This window comes from Anneissia japonica, unplaced genomic scaffold (assembly GCF_011630105.1).
Source record: "Anneissia japonica isolate Jap-2015-1 unplaced genomic scaffold, ASM1163010v1 scaffold3782_len1007564_cov172, whole genome shotgun sequence".
Classification (NCBI taxonomy): domain Eukaryota; kingdom Metazoa; phylum Echinodermata; class Crinoidea; order Comatulida; family Comatulidae; genus Anneissia; species Anneissia japonica.
This window is the reverse complement of record NW_022716546.1, coordinates 177,133-198,078: the sequence shown is the minus strand read 5'-3', so window position 1 is coordinate 198,078 and position 20,946 is coordinate 177,133. Positions and strand designations below refer to the sequence as shown.

At 34.3% G+C, this 20,946-nt stretch overlaps 2 protein-coding genes and 1 long non-coding RNA gene across 4 annotated transcripts; 2 read left to right on the top strand and 1 right to left on the bottom strand.

The window, feature by feature from the left end:
* Nucleotides 1–78: 78 nt before the first annotated feature.
* On the top strand, nucleotides 79–10,920 carry LOC117109717 (ubiquitin carboxyl-terminal hydrolase 42-like). The gene is made up of 13 exons (XM_033252104.1): nucleotides 79–235; nucleotides 941–1,201; nucleotides 1,637–1,867; nucleotides 2,324–2,434; nucleotides 2,891–2,996; nucleotides 4,561–4,628; nucleotides 5,184–5,254; nucleotides 6,198–6,277; nucleotides 6,806–6,883; nucleotides 8,413–8,503; nucleotides 8,681–10,208; nucleotides 10,463–10,534; nucleotides 10,715–10,920. The coding sequence occupies exons 2-13, from the start codon at nucleotides 943–945 to the stop codon at nucleotides 10,918–10,920; spliced, it is 2,901 nt and encodes a 966-aa protein (XP_033107995.1). The 5' UTR covers nucleotides 79–235; nucleotides 941–942.
* A 711-nt stretch (nucleotides 10,921–11,631) lies between these two features.
* Nucleotides 11,632–16,240, top strand: LOC117109694. Its single transcript, XR_004445578.1, has 2 exons — nucleotides 11,632–11,756; nucleotides 12,078–16,240. It is a non-coding gene; the product is annotated as an uncharacterized LOC117109694 (long non-coding RNA).
* A 775-nt stretch (nucleotides 16,241–17,015) lies between these two features.
* On the bottom strand, nucleotides 17,016–20,668 carry LOC117109693. 2 transcript variants are annotated; one of them, XM_033252071.1, is made up of 2 exons: nucleotides 20,255–20,397; nucleotides 17,016–19,415 (listed from the first exon to the last, which is right to left on the bottom strand). In XM_033252071.1, the coding sequence occupies exon 2, from the start codon at nucleotides 19,408–19,410 to the stop codon at nucleotides 18,457–18,459; it is 954 nt and encodes a 317-aa protein (XP_033107962.1). In that variant the 5' UTR covers nucleotides 19,411–19,415; nucleotides 20,255–20,397; the 3' UTR covers nucleotides 17,016–18,456. The 2 variants fall into 2 exon arrangements, with proteins under 2 accessions (XP_033107962.1, XP_033107961.1); XM_033252070.1 differs by lacking the exon at nucleotides 20,255–20,397 and adding an exon at nucleotides 20,510–20,668 and having other exon boundaries at nucleotides 17,330–19,415.
* Nucleotides 20,669–20,946: the final 278 nt, after the last annotated feature.

Here is a 20,946-nt window from a genome sequence, read left to right as displayed (position 1 = left end):
TTAATAAATAATTTACTATTAACTAATTATCAAGTACAAATTTATTCACAAAATGTGACCTTTGAAAGGACATGGTGGGTTTTCATTTATTCAATTTCTGTGTTTTCCCGTTCGATTTAGCTTTGCTTGCAGTGACATTTACAAAGAAAGCAGTAATTTTTATGAGCATTTTATTTTTGAATCCTGCTATGTACCAATTTTGAAAGTATATTGTGGTTTTTTAAGTATTTAATCGGTAAGATTTAGGATTTTTCGATCAATATTTCCCAGAGCAGGACAGCGGGCCTAGGCTAGCTAGATGAACGCGATGTGTGTTTGTTGTGTAGGTACGCATGGCCTTCACTCCGTAGTCAGCGGCTGAGCCAGTTCCAAGAGTACTGCAGTGTGATAGCTCAGCTTGGTAGCCTAGATCCAGCCTATTCCATTGTATGTTGTCAGTGCTTTTCTCTTTATCAACCAGATTCCTACATAATTTCATAATGATGTATTTAAACTTGTGTAGGCGACCCACCAACCATTTAATATTATTTCCTGCACATGTTATAATTAGGGCCTAGGTCAAAGCCTAATTTTCTCCAAAATCTGCTGCACGGAAATCGACCCTTATTTTTTTAAATTCGCTGACGATTCCTAGGCTAGTCCAAATTTTTTTAGCAGAGGATAATTCCCTGTGCAGGCCTTGCTATACACAGTCTGTGGAGTGTGCGTAAATACTAACAATATAAAATAAAATATTGTTTTCCTGAAACTCCCATTTTTTTTTTTTTTTGTGGCAGTGGCAAGTAAATGCTAAACAGGCCAAAAATAATATTTTTTTTATTTATTCTTATCATTAAGTGAGCGGCTAGGCTTGTGAAAAAAAATAACATGTAATGAAAAGTACTGTATTGCCTAAAGTTAATCCAAATGTTGATTGAATAAAATTCTATTATTTTTTCAGAGATGACGATCGAGGAGAGCCTAAAACGTGGCTTTAGTAATGATTTTAGTAAACAAAAAGGCGATGAACTTGACTTCAAAATTGTGTGCTCGTCTAAACAAGTCCTAATGAAGCAAATTAACTTCAAACCTGCAAAGACTAAAGTGAACTACCAGATGCAACAACTCAGAGACAAGTATGTCTTGTTGAACCCACAGCAGAAAGATACCAATTACCAACCGGTGTTGTATAACAAAGATGGTACCAAGAAACGAGAACGTTGTAAGTAGATTTACTGATTATCATAGAATGTCTTTATTGTTTGTAGTATGTTCCTTAGCCATGCCCTATCAATTTATATTTTCAATAGTTACCATGTGTCACAGGAGAGTGTGAAGGAAATTTGTTCTTATTCATCATCATATTATTTTTCTATTGTATTTTGTGTCTCCTTTAGAAAATAAAGTTTGAACTGCTTTTGAGAAAATTTTTGTTTAATTATTTAAAAAATGAAATTTTTCTTAATTGTATTTTTATTGTTTAATGCCAAATAAAATGAAATGAAATCTTTCTCATGATTGACAAGAAATAGCACACTATCAAATTTTATGTGACAATAAACTGTGATATGCCCATGTTTGGGTGTAATATGACACATCATGCCCACATATAAGCACATAGTGCGGAGAGGTCTTTAAACAAATTTTGCTGTTGCAGTACCTAGCCTTGGTGAATCTGATGATTCTGAGTCGACAATCGATATACCAAAGCCTGCACATGTGATCTACCCAGCCAGTAAGATTAAGCTCAACTGGCAGGTCAACCGAAGCATTGGCTGTACTCTTGCCAACCAAGGAAACACATGCTTCATGAACTCTGTGCTGCAGTGTCTAACATATACACCGCCATTGTATAACTACTACCAAACTGGACACCATAAACAAACCTGTAAGTTACAGACTTAACCATAGAATGTAGAATGTTTAAAAGTGGAGTATACTTCTGAGAGTGGGGCTGAAGGTTTTGAGAGTGGAGTTGGACTCCAAGGTTTTGATGAGTTAAAGCTAGAATGTTGGTAGTGGTGGTAATTGAGATTTGGCCCTGGAGTTTATTTGCAGGTGCAGCTAGTTGAGCTTGAGGTTTGGTAGAGGATGAAGTGAGTGGAGGGTGTTGATGGAAGTCTATAGTAATGATCACTTGATATATGGGGGTCATTGTCTTTTTTTTTTCTTTCAGTAATTCTCTCCCAAAAGAACTGCCCTCAATCAATGGTAGTTTTCTTGAAAACAAACACAACAAAACTGCTATTTTTTTAATGCTCATTTCTTTAGGTTTAATTTATAAAGATGTTCTAACAATGAATGATTTGCCATTGTTTTTATTTCCTCCTTTCTATTGTGATAGGCAAGCGACCTGGTCTATGTGTGATGTGCACGATAGAGAACCATGTGCACATGGTTATGAAACAGCCAGCACATGTGATTACTCCAGTTGTACTGACATCTAAATTTAGAAGTAAGTTTGTTTATATTATTTTATACAGTATTCATAAACATGAATTATTATTAGTATTATTTTCATGTGTTTATTTTAAATTAAACAGTGCAATGGGAGACCTACCCAATAGTGATTTGGTTCACTTTTTAGGAATCCTGTCTCTGACTGTTTGTACTCGTTTTTTATTTTATTGTACATGTTTTGCGATGTAACCTGTTGTATATCTTTGAGGCATAATAAATGAAATGAAAAAATAAATTCTAAGAAAGTTTTCATTTTAATATTAAGATGTTCAAGTATCAAGTATTAATCCAACTCGACCAAAGAGCCAAAACTAATAAAAAAGAATAATGAGGCATCCAAAAAATAGCCTCATGGAAAAAAAAAATCATAGGGCAATTAACAGGGTAGTTGTCATGTTTTGCTTTAAAAATTCTTTCAAATTAATCTATTCATATTCGTGTCCTGTTTCAGATATTCAGAAACAAATGGAAACAGGCCGACAGCATGATGTTCATGAGTTTCTGCGTGTCCTCTTGGAAGAAATGCATAAAAGTTGCCTGTATGGTTTCAGTAAAGAGTAAGTTTTTGCCTCTGTAACACATGATTGCATTGGGTCCTTAACCCTTCTGGATACCGGATTCTTTTATAGTGCAAACCCTTGAATACCGGATTCTTTTGCAGTGTAACAAGGTTTTTTGCGTTTTTTGAGTATACGTCGTTCTGGTGGATTTTTGGGAACTTTCTGTAAATTATACAGAAAAATGTTTCAAAAACAAAGAAAGCTTATAGAATAAGCTTTCATTTGATGTATAATTTGTATTTTTAAGAATTTTTTTTCATAATATAATATGATATAATATATATATAATATAATAGAAATGACAGAAAAATGCTACATATAAATCGTCAGCAAAAACCGAAAAAAAAATAAATTATAGCCAAAAAAAATTTAAAACAAATATAAAACATTCCTATTCCACACAGTTATATAATTTATTTACCCAACCATCCGTAACTATAAGCGCGATCTTTCCATTCAAAAGCGTCAACTACCCTCACATTTCTAGGCCTAGGCTCATCTTCATCAAGAACATCTCCGCCGTCAGAACTGCTTGAAGCCCCACCGTCATCATCGCTAACAGGCACGTCTCGCACATCTAAAAATTCACCTTCATCGCTGTCTGAATCAAAAATCAAGTCAATCGCTTGCTCAGCTGTGTACACATCTTGTGCGGCCATTTCGAAAAATTTTTGAAATTAATAACAATTTCAAATTGATATTTCTAAAAATTTTTATATAAGCGCATGTGAGTTCTTCACAGATTTCGAAAGACAAAAGCTTCATGCATGCGTGTTCAAAATTTCTGACGTATTGGAGCTAAAATAAAAACGGAAGAGCGATTTGAAAACCACCTATTTTTTAGTCACGAAATTTCGATTGCAGTCGAAAATAGGAATTCTCGGTTTGAGGTCAATTTCGACTACAGTCGAAGACGGTATCTAGAGGGTTAACATTTTAGCGATTCTGTTATAAAGCTATCCTCAATTCAATCTATAATGAAATACGTGTATCTGAAAGGCTGACAACCTTTCCAAGTTGTGTCTGATACTAAATGGCCACTCTGCTTATCCATTGGTGTTTAGTTTACAGTTAAGTATGAATTGATATAAACAGACAAAGCAATATTTACTACCTTTTTTTGTTTTTCCTGATGAAGCCATCACCCTTATTTCATGTCAAAATTTCACATACATTCAAAAAAGATACAAAATTACAGTTTTTTTTTGTTTTTTTTTTTACACAATTAACATAAATTATATCAACAAAATATGCCAAGGAAGAAGCATCCAGCATTCACCTAAAGTCTTTTTAAACATTTTTTTTTAAATGAAAAATTTTTTTTTTATATATTAAAATAGTTAATCCTTTTCTCCCCTCTTTTTTACTTTCCTTATTTTTATTGTTATAAATCTTTTTTCCCCTTTCGAATCAATATAATTTTACTTTCTTAATTGTGATATATATAAACAAGCATTGTTTGTTTATTAGTGTAAATATAAACAATGTTGAAAGTTCATAGAAACTTTAGATTTTGCAATGCTATTTGTTAAACAACTTGTATTTCCAATGTCCTTCACAGTTTGGATCGTCTAACTGAAGAAACATCTGCTGTATACCAAGTGTTTGGTGGGAAAATCAGAAACAGGAGTAAGTCTCAAATTCCATCATTTAAGCTCCGTACACACTTGTTTTCTGTGGCAAAACCAGCCCTTTCTATGAAAAATTCAAAATTGAGTTTTTAGTATTTTTAGATACTGCATGAAATTTTCAAACAGTGAGTATTTATTTGATAGAAATTTGTTGAGTATTAACAAAGTTATGAATACTTAATTCATTGGAAATCAGCCATGTTGGTTTTGAGAAAACAGCTTACAAAGTTTCCAAAATCAATAGTTTATTATTAAGGTTTGTATTTTGAAAATAATTTTAATGTACTTTTCACTTAGACTTAATGATTGATACTTTGCAGAAACGTTCCTCTATATATCTTCTTTTATAAAATCCAAAAACCTGAAAATGTTCAAAATTCTGATCCACTGACGTTTTGGGTGCTTGTGCAAAGTTAGGAATTGCGACAAATGGAGCCGGTCACGTATATGGGTTTAAAATAAATGTATTAAATACAGTAGTTGTGGAGATTATATATTTGTTATATGTTTAAATCAGTGGAGGTTAACATGTTTAATTATATTTGAATTACAGTTTGTTGTACCAACTGTAAGTACAGATCTGACACCTTCGAGACCTTCCTTGACCTGCCTCTTGATCTTAAGGTATGTTATTTTATCCTTTTGGTCCAAAAAATGTGACTATAAATTTGAAAATTACTCTTCTTAAGTTTTTTGTTAGATTTTAATTGATTTTATTCAGTTTCTACATTTATGCAGAATAACAATACAGATAAAATAAGTCAAAAAATTATGGATTTTTTGTTGTGCTTTGTTTTGTGAATGTTGTTTGTTTTAGCTTATCTTTGTTAGGTTGACGCAATTCAGTATTCCAATGTCAATTTTCGTTGTTTTAATAATAAACCTGAATGAATGAATGAATGAGGATTATACATTCAGTACGTAACTACATACATACAGTTAAATCTAATTGTTTGTTTTTTTGTTGTTATGTGAAAAAAGAAATCCACTCCCTAAGCTTTATTATAAGACAGTTTATGAAGTATAAAAGTAGATTTCTGCTGAACAGCTTACTTAATATGAAGATGAAAAAGTTTAATTAATTTTAGATACCAGAATCCATCAAGCAATAGACTCACCATATAGTATCTGAATTGTCATAGTGCCCCTGAATGTTGCATTCATTCTGTTGGCAGCTTAGCTCAGTCAGCTAAACAGGTGGTAAACACTGTGTGTGCGCTGAACCATGAAGATCTCTAGGTCCCCGGTTCAATTTCAGCTGGAGGGCTGAAATGCAACTTAGGATTGCGCACCTCTTTCAGATGAGACTTTTAAGCTGTTGGTCCCGTGTGCATTTATGGCCCATGTACACGTTAACGAATGCAGTGCACTCTTAGGAAAAGAATAGGGGATTGTCTCCCGGTGTACTGCCCAATCACCACCAGAAGGGCTTCACTGGAAATAAGTCTTCTTCAGACGTTTGTGGGTTATTTTTAGTGTTTACACCAAATAAGTCCATACCATACAATGCAAATCCTTGTTGACTGATTGAATAAATGTTTGATTGGATGACTTTTTGATCTTTCAGAGTAAGAGCATGGAGCAGTGTCTACGTGTCATGATGAAGCCAGAGATGCTTTTTGGAGACAACAAATACAAGTGTTCAGGGTACGTTTACTGTATCATGCATATTTAGTAACTACTAAAGTGCTACAGTCACATAAACCCTTCAGGGGTGGTGCCAGTGGGGCGGCCGGGGGGCAGGGGTCCCCCGACGGGGAGAAAAAGCATAATTCGTTATGGAGAAAAAAAAATTATATGTACTTTCTACATATTAGTAGACTCTAAAATCGATTAAATATTCCTTTGAAACCCCAAAATTGTCAAAATTTTCGAGGGCTTCGCCCCCTGGATTATTTTCGAGGCCTTTTAATTGAAACTCGACCATGCCCATTTTGCTTTCGTTGGGGAAATCTGACCCCGGGTGGGGTCAGATTTTGCATTCTGCATTTTTGTTTTATGAGATTATCAAACGCTTTAATTTTAATACTGTATTTACAATACTATTACATAATAACCAGGTTCAACACACTTCTGTAAGGAAGAGTCACAATTGATTCAAGTTTGATAAAAAAATAATAATTATTAAAATTGATAGATGTTAAAGCTAATTTTTCATGTAATTTCTTACATTAGATGCAGAAAACTTGTAGATGCACGTAAAACGTTCCGCATAGTGAAACCTCCAAATGTCTTGACAGTGGTTTTGAAAAGGTAAGTTTTGTAATCTTCCAAAAAAATTGAAATAAATCTTGGATATATTAACACTTTGACTGCCAAAGACGGAAATCTCCATCTTTTGAGTATTATTGTACAATCCGATAGATATGGAAGTTGTGGACATGTGATAGAAATTTTTTGTGTTGGGCTGTACATTTATCTCATTTTGAATATTTTTATGTAATATATTTAGTACAGATTTACAGAAATATATAAAAGTACAGACAGCAGTAGTGAAGTCTGCAGGCCTAGGCCCTAGGCCTAATATTGTAGCGTGAGTGACACGTCTGTGTAGTAGGCCTAGCCCCAATCTTCAAACCAACCCTACCCCAGGGGACCTCATCCATGTGTGGGATTTAAAATTTCATTATGATGTATTCATGTATGTATCAATAACTAATATACTAAAGAAAAAAAAGTCGGATTCTTGCGTTTAGCTGTTCGTTTTTAGTGTTTATGAGTTGTGAAACTAAAAATGCTGTTTTCCCAGCTTAATTGCCTGAAAAGTGTGAAATTGTAAAAAGTAATGTTTTCTATTCAAATTTGTGTGGTAGTAGTTTATTGTATGAATAAAATGTATAAATATCATTTTAAATCTCATGAATTACTCTTTATTTGGGTGTGAAGAACATTCCATATCTGTATATACATGTGTTCTCAATGTGAACTGGAAACTTGGTCAAATTGGCTAAAAATGGCAGAGAGCATTGCTATTGCTAAAATGGCCTGGCAGTCAAAGTGTTAATATATTTGAGGCATGTTGTGGCAAAAATTGAAATTCAAGTTACTGGTATTTTCGGATACCTGAGTATGTAATCTTTAAAACGAGGGGTCAAACACTGAAATTGGACATTTCAAGCACAAGTTATTGGAAAGTGAATGTACAGCACTCTTAAAGTCAAAATAAACATGATTTTGAGTAATTGCCTTCTAAAGTTATTGTGCATACATTGTTTAATTGAACTATCAAAATATCATTTGTGAATATTATTATTCATCCAGGTAACTATAGTGTCAATACAAGGAATTAAATAGATCTTTTCTACTGGACTTACATGTTCATTCAGTATCAATATTTCATGTCCAAACCAGGACGCATCATCAGGCCAACTGGTGTTCTGTGGCTAAAGGTTGTTGACCTGTGACATCATATGGAATGTCACAAGTGGAACTTGAGAGAAACCAAAATGACATTAAATAAACAATTTGTTGACCATTTCCAGGACCGATACTTTGGTACATGATTAGTAAGACATGAAACTGTTGATCTATAGTGAAAAACAAATCTGAATTTTTAGGAAATTTTTTGAGTTCCCATATTATATAGCTCATTTACTCAATACTGGCCTGTGCGACAACTTAACCGTCTCGCCATGACAATCCTCATTTTTTTCATTTTTTATATGCTTATAAGGTTGTTACTACATTGCATAATCAATATCATCATGATCAATATCATCATTGCTTTTATATATTATTCCATACATTTCCTAAATTTTCTTGTATATTTATTCTTCCTTTAGATATGATGCTTCTGGACGTAACATCAAGAACAGAAGATTCATCGAGTATCCCGAGTACTTTGACCTTAGACCTTTCATGGCTGGTGCAAAAGTATGTTTTGTTTCTTCTAATTCAATATTGAACATAAAATATATACTTTATATAATAATTTCAAATTCTGTAGTAATATTAGTATTAGTTCTGTAATTAGAATTTATTGGTAAGCATCCATGTCTGTTCTACGTTCGCATGCTTGACAATGATTTATCATATATTATTTCCACATAGAAACCTGTTAAGTATAAGCTGTATGGCGTTCTACCCCACGAGGGAAGTGGCAGCGGGCAAGGGCACTATTTTACATATGTCCGAGCCCCAAACAACAACTGGTACAAAATGAATGATCATGCTTCAGACAGAGCTGTACGAAACTATGTAATGAATGCCGAAGCCTACCTACTATTTTACGTTCGCATGATTGACAATGAATTTACATCTCCTGAAAATGGCCGCATTCACACTCAGAGTCCCAAGACTAATCATAGTTACGCTAATGGCTCAACATCATTCTCACCATTACCTCAGAAACATGCTGTGAAGTCCACACATCCATGCTACACACCAACAGTAACAAAACCATCTACCCCAAGATCTGTAGCGACTTCTCTGCCACAGGATCGTGCAAAGCTTTCATTTACCATTAATCGTAAAGACCCAGGTAACACAATCAGTCAAAAACCAATTGGTTCAACAAAGAATTCAAACATGAAATCTCTCACAAGGAAGACAGCAGAGTCTTTTTTGAAGCCCAAAGTTAGAACTGAAACTCCTCCACATCAGGCTAGTCCATCTAAGTCAGGTACATCTTCGAATATAACATCCTCAAAGCCCATTCTTGTACCCTATGGAAGTGACTCCAGTGACTCTGAAGATTATGACGAAATTGTGCAGAAGCTGTCGGTGAAATCTTCAGAGAAGAATAAGTCAAAGATTGAGTCCTCTAATGTTAGAGGATCTAACACAAACTCAACAAAGAAAGAAGATTCAAAGACATCGCCATTATCAAACAACAAGAATTTGATGGCAATGAGAAGTACTGAATCACCTCTTAGACTTGCTATAACAACAGACTGCAATGCCTCCAAGATGATGTCAACTGGTCTATGGAAAGTTAGTGCAGAGACTGATCAAAAACCACCTTCTATTGCTTCGGATGCAAGTAACACATCAGCATCATCCACCTCTGAATGGAATGTGCAAGAAAAGAAAAAGCTTACACCTCTACCAAAGGAGAGCAGTTGTGAAGCAGAGTTCCTTGGTTGGACTGTGAGTCACAAACCACCTACAGAGATTCCTGTCTCGCCTTCTATTCCTCAATCGCCCACCTCACTTACGGAGGGTTCAAGCTCGTCAATTAACGAGAAAAGAAGTTGGTTAAAAGAAAAACGTCCAGTTACGAACACAGGAAGTAAATGGCCCCCTATACCATTGCCACCTCCCCAACATGGAAAGCAGGATATCAAGCCATCCCAGAAATGGAAGAGTGCTAAGCAAGAAAGTAATAAACATAGTGAAAAATATAACGGTCATCAAAATGGACATTCAATTCAACTGGCGGACAAATCTAATGGACATATATGTGAGAACAGCCTGAAAAACAAACTAACTAGCAATGCAAACTTTAATCTGAAAAGGGATTTTTCGAAGAATGAACAGATTAAGAATGATGTTGACAGTATGTCTTCAAAGAGATCCAGAATGGCTAACAATTCTTCTTCAGATGCTTCGTGGAAGCAGACAAACACTAACAACTCAGGTAACTACAGAATAAATTTATATTAATTTTTATTTACCCTTATATGGAAGTTTGTTGCGTAATACAGGGCCGATTCATAAGGTAGTCCATCTAGCTCGGGCCTCTAATTTTTTTAATTGAAAAAATGGGGGAAAATAGAAATTAATTTGAGGCCATCTAGCGGTGCTGTAGCCATTATTACTATAATTTTTGGTATAATTTTTTTTTGTTATAGCTGTGTTAAAAGTTATTTATAGTTTTGCATGTTTTCACAGGTAATTTGACATCAAATAATGGAGACAACAAATACACCAACCAGACACCAACAAAGACCTTCTCTTCCACTGGTAAGTTTGTCATCATGTGTGCTGCACATATCAACAGTCCTTGACACATATAAACTAAGGACAAGCTTGGTAATGGTAATTTATGTTCAATTAAAATGCCAAGATAATCATAAAATAAAACTGTCAAGAGTATTACTAACCCTGCTGTACCACACTGAACAAAATTCTTGTTTGTTGCAGCACCAACCCAAGCTTGGGATCAGCATGTCAGAGACGGCTACCACAGGAAAGACCTCAACCAGTCTTCATCCAGTAGGTCTGCATGGGATGGCAGGGACAATGACTCCAGTAACAGAAACATCCACAAGACCCTCAGTAGCACCTCCATGCGTAGCTATGGATCTTCAGGTAATCACTCCTCCACCACAATTGGAGTGGCGTCTTGATTTTACTGACCAGTTAACCCTCTGGATACCGGATTCTTTTGTAGTGCAAACCCTTGAATACCGGATTCTTTTGCAGTGTAACAAGGTTTTTTGCTTTTTTTGAGTATACGTCGTTCTGGTGGATTTTTGGGAACTTTCTGTAAATTATACAGAAAAATGTTTCTAAAAACAAAGAAAGCTTATAGAATAAGCTTTCATTTGACGTATAATTTATATTTTTGGGAATTATTTTTCATAATATAATATAATATAATATATATATAATATAATAGAAATGACAGAAAAATGCTACATATAAATTCGTCAGCAAAAACCGAAAAAAAAAAAATTATAGCCAAAAAAAAATAAAAACAAATATAAAACATTCCTATTCCACACAGTTATATAATTTATTTACCCAACCCTCCACTCCCTAAGCCTCAAGCATCGTTCCATCCTGTAAGTGTCGAGTGTACTTGCTGTTGAATATGAAGGAAATTTAAAAAAAAAAGGGGGGGGGGGAAGAGAACGACAACTTGAAATGAAGGAATGGAAAGTGGATGTACATAGAGAAGTAGTAGTAATTTTTAAAATGAGTATGATGGCTGGAAAAGGTCGTGCTGGGCCATGCGATGTGTATCAGATGCTTTATAATCTAATAAATCGCAATTTGTATATTTTGTTCTTATTGGGACTGAGAGTCATATCATTTGTTCTTGATTGTATTTTAATAGATGAAGAAAGCGAAATCAAATCAGTTTAGAGAAAGGCACCGGCAAAGTTACAATGCCTTTCAGCGGCATCAAAACTATCGCAACAACCCCCAGCACCCTCCAACACAAGGCTCGCCCTACAAGGTTAGTACTTTATAGCATATTTGTAGAGTATCATGTTGTGATATCTGAAAACTTATACATTTATCATTAATTCTCATGAATTTCAGATTGTTTTTTTTTTTCATTTTGTGCTAATTATTACAAAATAATCCAAGTTTTAGATGTTTTATGCAAAAACTATGTGTTTTAATTGTTTTTTTTTTTTTTTTTTTTTGTAAATATGTAATTCCAAATAAAGAAATAGAATAAAATGAATATATAAATACTGATATCACTTTTCATTTGTTAGTGTGTATTCTATCTTTGTGATCTTAATAATTTGAAATTCTTTTGTCATTGCAGCCTTATGTACAAGGCTATAACAGATTTCACCCTTACAGGAATCACCACAGCTGGCACGGGAGTAAGACGGGGAGGCGATGAACATGCTAAAGAAAGTAACAAATTTTGTCATAGTCGTATTTTTGTGATAAATTTTAAATTGTAAGTAATTAGAATTTTTATTTATGGAAAGAAAATCAATTTAGAGATTTTAAATTCTGGAAAGAAGTTTAAGGAAGGAAAAAAATTATGAGAAAATTGCATAGTTGGAACAAAAATCATCAAAGATTTAAAATACATTATGTATAAACCGTTCATTAGCTAAAGCAGAGGAATTATACAGAAATTTGGAATTTAACAGTCTAATCACTGGCCAACCACATTTCTGATCAATAGTTTGTACACCATAAATCATAGTAATTATTCGGAAATCATAATTTATAACCAATCGGTGACCATCATTATTTAAATTAACCAATGGCAATAATATTTTTAATTAAACCAATCACTGAACATTAAAAATTGTAATTTATACTTTAGGTACTGTAAATCTAATATATAATTTGACCATCCGATGTATGTCATTGACCATCAATAGTGCCATGAGCTCTGCCATATTTTATCTATATTTTATGATGTATCTGTCATTTAGCAATGATTTTTATAAATATATAGCCTTTGACCCAATGTAAACTATAAAATTGCTGCTAAAATTTACATTTTAATCTTGGGAAAATAATATGGTTTTATGATATACCAAAAATGTATGTTTAACAAAAATACTTTGGTTTTGTGACATTTTGATAATATTGTAATATGAATATAGCATATTGGACTACCTCATTCCTTCATACTGTATAAATTCCTTTCTCACATAATATATTGCTTCAGTATGTATATAAAAGATCCGTAATAGCTGAAAAAAAATATTGTGGATGATTTAGAGAATCATTGTTGAAATGTTGATTCATTGTATCAGTTATAAAAATTTATTACTATTCATACTGTTGTACAGATGTTCATGTTGAAACAACAAAACATGTTGTTTTTTAGTATACAGCACTTGCACAGATATGCTCTATGCTGTGGTAATGAAATTTTTGTGTAAAATGGAATGTGGGTTCATTTCAGTTCATTTCATTTAACATACATGCCAAGCACAGTGTGTTGACAGATGACCAATGGTTGGTAGTACCTTGTCTAATTTTGACCTAGTTTCTGCAGATTGCAGTATACTCATCCTCCTGTTAGGAGCCTATTTTTAAATATTCTATCATTATTATGATTTACTGCATATGTTTATGAATGTATGTAAATAAACTTAATCTTTGTATCACAGGCAGATATAGGCTTGCATTTTTTTCATAGCAAGTAAAAGAAAATTGTGATGAAAATTCCCAAATAAGAACACAAAATTGTCATAATGCAGTGTTTGATTAGGTTGTAAAGGAAAGTATTGACACACATTTGTGTTTGTAATTTCCTTAATAATGTTATTCAGTTTTTATCACTTGTGATTGTTTGGGAAATATATATCCAACAAGTAGGAATTATCTTGATGATGCAGTCTCCTAATAATGTTTGCTGCCCTCTACATTTTTTTTCATTCAATAGTTTACTTCCCTTGCTGTTAGTCCATTTAAAAGCCAAATGGCTTCTTAATTGTTTACAGTGATTTTTGTTTAGGTTTCTATAGCCCAGATTTATATTATATTCCTTTATTGCATTTGTATGTGATAACAATTGGCTGGGACAATTTTGAGCTAGTTTGAATCTATGTATGAATGATGTTAATGGTTAATATTCTGTTTAGCTCCATTTTATTTAAATTAAAGAAAACAATTTTTGTTTCCAATCTAGTAAGCTAATTATTATAATATTTTTTAATTTCATTTTTCTACTGAAGAATGACTGTCAGTCTTTTGTTTTGTTTTTTTTTTTTTTTTTGGACCATTTGGATTCAATTCAATAGGTACTGTACTCTGAAGGTGTACTTGACCTTATGAATATGACTGAGGGGTCATTTTTCTTTGTTTTTTATTTTTTAAATTTCTGTGTTTTTGAGAGAGTACATGACTTAAGCTGCAAGCTTCTCACCTCCCTGATGAGCATACCTAGTGTTTGCTGCCAGGAAATACAAGGTGTTGCGCCAGGGGCCCTCATCAGGGAGAGCTGGCTCCCCTGTTTGAGAGAAAAACCACAATTCGTAGAGAGAAAAAAATTTATATTTTATTTCTACATATTAGTAGATTCTAACTATTTATAAAATCGACTAAATAAGCCTTTGAAACCCCGAAATTGTCATATTTTTCATAGGATTCACCCCTTGGACCTTTATCGAAACATTTTGAGCAACACCCGACCACTGCCACTTTGCTCTCATCAGGGACATCGCTCCCCCCAACTGGCAAATCCTGGCATCACCCATGGGAAATACAGACACCAGTACCCTCAATGATAGTTACCCATTTATACTCCTGGGGGGGAGAGACAAACATTAAGTGTCTTGGCCAAAGACCCAAGCAAATTGCATGAGGAGGGATTTAAAACCCTGAACGTAATCATAAATGTTGACACCAACACAAGTTTCTTGTCTTCATGATGATGAAATGTACTGGATGACCACATTCTTCATTATTTCTTTTGTATTCATGTTACTTAAATATTCTTCTAGACATTTTTTAAATGTTTAAGTACAGTATACATGAATGTAATTAGTTATTTGTGCATATTATTTCATCACCAAAATGTGCATTTGGCATTTAAGGTACAATATTACGAAATCATTTTTCAAACGCACAGTACAGCATGTATTACATTGGTTTTTAATCACTTTTTTTGTTACATTCACATTAATTTATTCCTTCACCTTTGCTTTAGTACTTAAAACTTAATATTTTATAGAAATTAAACCTTGAACTGTGAAATTGGAATCCACGCATATTCACCACCTACATCTGCATAGTGGCGTATCTAGAGATGCGTGGAAGAGCACCTTCTGCCACATCCCCTTAAAAAGCTGCCCCAGCCGCTCCCCACCCATTGAAATTGTCTGAAGGCAAAAAATAATTACCTAATATCACCTTATTTTGCGACCTAGCGCCCCTCATTTAATCATCGAGCTACGCCTTCACCCCTGAGCCCCTACACCTTTGCCCTGGCACAATACATAACCATATAAGGCTTTGCACATGATGATGTCATATAGGCAAATCACTGATATTTGTCACTATAAACATGATATTTTGTAAACAGTATTAAACATAGTGTTAAGATAAACAGTCTGTTTTGTGCTACAAAGTTTTTTTTATTTGTGTTTAGTTTAAGTTCTTAATTAAATATAATATAATAAAAATATTCTCCTCGCCAATTTAACACATTAATAATAATTCCTTCCTATTATTTGCTTTGCTCTAAAATTAAATTAATCAAATTAACGCATTTTTGTATTAAACCGCCTGTAAATCTGCAAAAAAAAAAACTGCTTAAATTTATCAATCTGATTTATTTGGACCCTAATAACTTTTTGATCATTTTAATTTAGGGTTTTATATGTTTTTATAACAGACTGCATGTCTTTAAAATTGACTTTGAATTAAGAAGCTCAGCTTTTGTTTAATTAATAGGCCTATATATTAGCTAATTGGACACGATTGTTTAAACAATCGCAGCAATGTTGTATCATTGCTATTAATTTTACAAAAATTATTTTAGCAGCTGTCAAAATATGTATCGTTTATCATCTTTAGTTATATTGTATCCATAATTATGTATATTTCACATTGATACTGATAATGCGGTTGGAGTGTGATGTAATGTACCTTCCTAGAGTGTCAATTAAACTTAGCAACTGGCCAATCAGAACAGGGCCAGGAAACACGCGTCTCACAAACACGCGCGTTGTCCCTCAAACGCACATGTTTGCGTACGTTTTTACACTGTTTGTCGACCATAGCAACAATATCCAAGGGGCGGGGCTTAGCGGAAAGGTTCATTGTTTTGTAAAATTGTGTCTGAATGTGTATTACCAGAATTGATGACATAAATGTACAACATATGTGTTGGTGGATTACATCTATGATGTATATAATGATACAAAGATGACAATATTAGACGATTATTTGTGTTTTGTCTTTGTGTGTGTGTATGTATGAAAAGTAAATTATTATTTTCAGTATACAGTAGTCGTGGATTGTAGGGCACACTTTGCTTGTTTATTTGATCATATTGATTAAAAATCACTGCCATAGCTGATAATGATCTGTTATTAAAGGCTAATTTACACAGGACTCGACAGATGTATACAGCAGCTACAAACATAGAACCTATTATATTTCTTACAGTTTCCTAAATTCAATAATTTTGAATTGTTCGCTCAGTATTAAAATTAATTTTCGTTCTCAAAAGAGAGGGGGCTTAGAAATTATTTTTGATCGATGGAGATCCAGAGTACCTCGCCTTCATGATGGTTAGGTCTGATGGAATATTATCATTATGGCTGGAAACAGGACTATGTGAATTTCAATGTAATTTTCTTTTATCCTTTCTCATTTACTTTCCTAAAATTTATGTGCGTCATTTGTCCCCGTCCCCCGTCAAGTTCCGTGTAAATTAGTCTCTTAATTCTGAAACAAATAAATTGTAAATGAATTCAATGCATTTTGTCAATCCATACATGTTTTTAGTTGTTGGCAAAGTGTGTGATGGTATTTCCATGCGCAGTGCATAAAAACTGCAGTTTGATTTTGAAAGAATGATATAAGTTCATATTTTGTTATGTCAAGTAATTCTGGAAAACTTGGTGCTTGAGTTCAAGATGATGTATGTTTGTACAGTGAATAATGTTAGATTGTTTCTAATGAGAAATAAATAGATGCGAGAATACATCAAGATTTTGTTCATTATTTATGCTGATCACAAAATAAATTAAAAAAATAACGACACTAGCCATTTGCTGAATTTCATTTGGCTTTACTGTAATTTATTCAAGAACACAATTATAGCAGGAAATATTATATGATATATTATTATACAGTATATATATTATATTATATTATAGGATATGTGTATCCGAAATACATCTCGGAAGCAAACTCTATAATTTGGGTCCGACATCCGTCAAAGTATGTTATTAGATGAGATGTAGTCCAAACTTTAGGCCCTCTTGGCATCCTATACTTTCTCTATTTGGTCAACTCCCTCAAATACTAATACGATTTTATTTGGCTTTAAAACATGCAAACAGAAGGTAAACAAAATACAGTATTGCATCATAACTTTTATAATAATATCAAGGCAAATATAAATAAACAAAATCAAAAGGTAAAATCAAAGTTGAATAACCACAAACATCGAAGACAAGGATAACTCATTGATAAGGAATGACCCATGTTAACCAAAACAGATTTACAGAAACAAAAAGGATCTTCACTAGAAAATTGCTCCGGTCCTTTCAGTATTTATATTATTAAATAATACTGTGGTAAATGTCCTGTATTAGCCTCTACTATTGCATGTCCATAAAAAAATTGTAATCTTAAGTAAATCAAAGAAAATTATTTCTATGTTTAACATTAGTCTAAAAAAAAATATGAAAGCACCAAGAGAAAGACAAACAAAACAGTATATTTTTGTTTATACAAATGAATGTTACATACTGTAGTGTGATGAATATATACTGCTGGTAATTTTTATTGAAACTTCAACTGTATTTAAAATAAAATATATCCAAACTTAAGTACAAATTATTATTGAAAATAGAATATTAAAGTAAGTACAAATTATTATTGAAAATAAGATCATAAACAAGGTGGATGATTATATGGTGTAAAGCACAGGTGGGCGAAGTTCTGGCCGCCTGCAGCCTGACAATGATTTCTTAAAAATTGAAAACCATATTTGTGCGGCCAACAAAATATTACCTTGTTTTTACAGCCTGACACTGATCATCTCTAAAAAGTAATATTAAAACTGAGAGTAAGGTATTAAATCAGTGCATGAAGTTTTTCTGAATTCACTTTGGCCCTCGGACGGATTATGTAAAGTGTGTGCTTTTCTGACTATCAAATAAATTTTTTCTTTAATACAGTATTTATAATAATCACAACTCTCCATAACGACCTCATGATGATGATAACAGTATTTATAAATTGAATAAAACACCAAATAGCTATAAGGACGAATAAATGGTGTAAAGTGTGCACTTTTCAGACTATCAAATAAATGCTTTCTTTATTACAGTACTGTATTTACAAATTGAATAAAACATGCAATAACTGTATACCACAGTAATTACAATATTGTTAGCAAATAGGGGTTGGAAGGGCCCCTTTGAATCTGCCGGTGTTTCAACATTGTTTCTTTGCAGCAAAATGAAGACACTGAAATAATCTGTCTGGGTTCACATACTATCATATTGTTTCTTCAGTATGTCGTGTTCACGAACCATTACAGCCGTCAACGTCATAATCTCTTCTTGGAGCTGTGATTTTGAACCATCATTTATGTCCGTTATTGTTTGTATGAGCTGTACAGACTCCACAAGCACATATATTCCAATCAGAACTCCACTTAGCGCACGTAGGGCCGGCGACTTGGAGGCATCTAACAGGCCTGTTTTCATAGCCTTAGCTACACCTTCAAGAGCCGTTTGCATTTGGTCTCTCTCGGATTTAATCTGTTTTAATTCAGTGATAAGTTCCTCAGCGCCGAAAATCTGGTTCCTGCTTTCAAATTCATCGACCGCTTGACTGAACACTTTGCTGGTTGTCATCAAGGACTCTGCAACCTCTGCCATTTCCTTTGTTAGTTCTTGATCTCTTTTAATCAGAGAAACCACTCGTTTACTCTGAAGGGTTGTAAACACACCGTCCACAACATTTGCGCCCCACTTAAATACTGCCGAGGAAAAGCTTACCCTAATTCCCAGGGCAGTTAAGGAAAGACCACCTGTCTCTGGAGCAAGTATAACACCCCCAATGGCAAGTATTCCACCAATGATGCCACCAATTTGCCCAGAAGCCTTTACTACATTTGTACATAACTTCATGTTTGCAACTTGGTTAATGAACTTCGACAATTCTTCAATCACTTGCAAGCGACATTTCGACCATTTTTGGAACTTTATGCGAAACTCCTTGGTCAATTGTCGTAGTTGGGGGTGAAGGTCATGGATCAGTTCAAGCTGTTTTAATTGCTGTTCGCCAGAGCGTGTCAGTTTTCCAGATGGAAGAAAGTATTTAGAAGTATTTAACAACAGATGAAACTTTGCTGCGAACTTCTTACATATGTCCTCCTTCGAATGACAAAGATGGCACGTGTAAGTTTCATATCGTGGATACAGGTGTACGCTCATGGTGTCTGTAGAAAAAGAAAAAAATACATCAGGTTAATTAACATATTACAGCCAAACATGACAGCAATATCGAAAACATTCAGTAGGCTACCCGATTATCATAGTATTATAGACTAGGCTAAAATAGTGTCTCAAGTGTTGAATTGAACATGCCCAGCAAAAGGTCCCACAAAATCACATTGAAACATACACAACATGTTGTGGGACATGAGCGTGTTCTTGGCCCTTCTCATTACCCATTTCAGAGATCCTGAACCTTAGTTTAGAATTCCCACTATCATCAATTGTGGAATACCCACTTTATCATTGTGGTCTGTGGAATTTTCCTATTGTGAAATTACCGGGGTGGGGAAATTCCTAACGACATGCGCGTGTTCTGCCCCCCCCCCCCCATTATTCATCTCAGAAAATTCCTCAAACTTACTTGGGAATTCCCACTCCGAAATTGTGGAATTTCCCTGTTGTGATATTACCAGGGTGAGGAAATTCCCACTCCGTAATTGTGGAATTTTCCTGTTGTGATATTACCGGGGTGGGGAAATTCCCAACAACGACATTCGTGTTCCGCCCCTCTCATTACTCATCTCAGAAAATTCCTCAACCTAATTGGAAATTCCCACTGTCACTGTGGGATTTCCACCCCTTGCTTGGGCAGGCCTAGCTATAGGCCCTAGGCCTAAGTAGCCTAAGCCTATTGCAGAACTGCGGAGGCGGAATTTCCAAGGCCTATGTTGTAGTAGTACTAGCCCATGCCAGGGCCTACTAGGCCTAGTACTACTACTACTACTGAGCTCAAGCGGCGTTTTCTCGTAGGAAAAACTATTCAGAAACACAGGGTCAGGACCTTCCTCTCTTATCTTTTAAAGCCTAAAAAGCACAAAACGGTTAGGCTGTCCACGCTATTCTGAAAATAAGGGCCGATTTCCGCGTAGATTTTGCCCAAATTAGGCTTTGACCAAATCTTAATATATAGGATCCTAATAACCACCGATGTTTATGCAACAACTACGATTCCGCGCATATTTGAGCTTTTTGAGATATCCTGCGCAATTAAAAAACTTCACATCACAGTATGCGCCCGTGTGCAAATACCACCTACCATCAGTTAAGTTGCCTGTACTGTAGACTGTAGTGGTGAGTGGAAAATTGTCTCTGTAAATCCAACCAACTTCACAGACATCAAACCGTTAGCCCAGGCCTACTACTGAACTGCCTCCGACCATGGTTACCAAGTTACTGACCATCAACGGCCGAATAGGTGCTACTTTTACCATCATATGACGTCAGTTTCTATAAATTGCATGCCCTGGAAATTCCACTGGAAATTCCACGAAGTTAGTGCTTTCGATACGCATTTGATCTTGTCATGAATTCAATTGAATTGGCGCGGTGAAAAATTCTGTTTGAAAATTGTATCAAGATTGTTTTTGATTGATGTCAGACAACAAAAATAAATAAGACATAGACCTATGACCTGTCTCTTATAAACATCCAGAAGTGTATAAGAGACAGCGTTTACTCTGAAGGGTTGTAAAC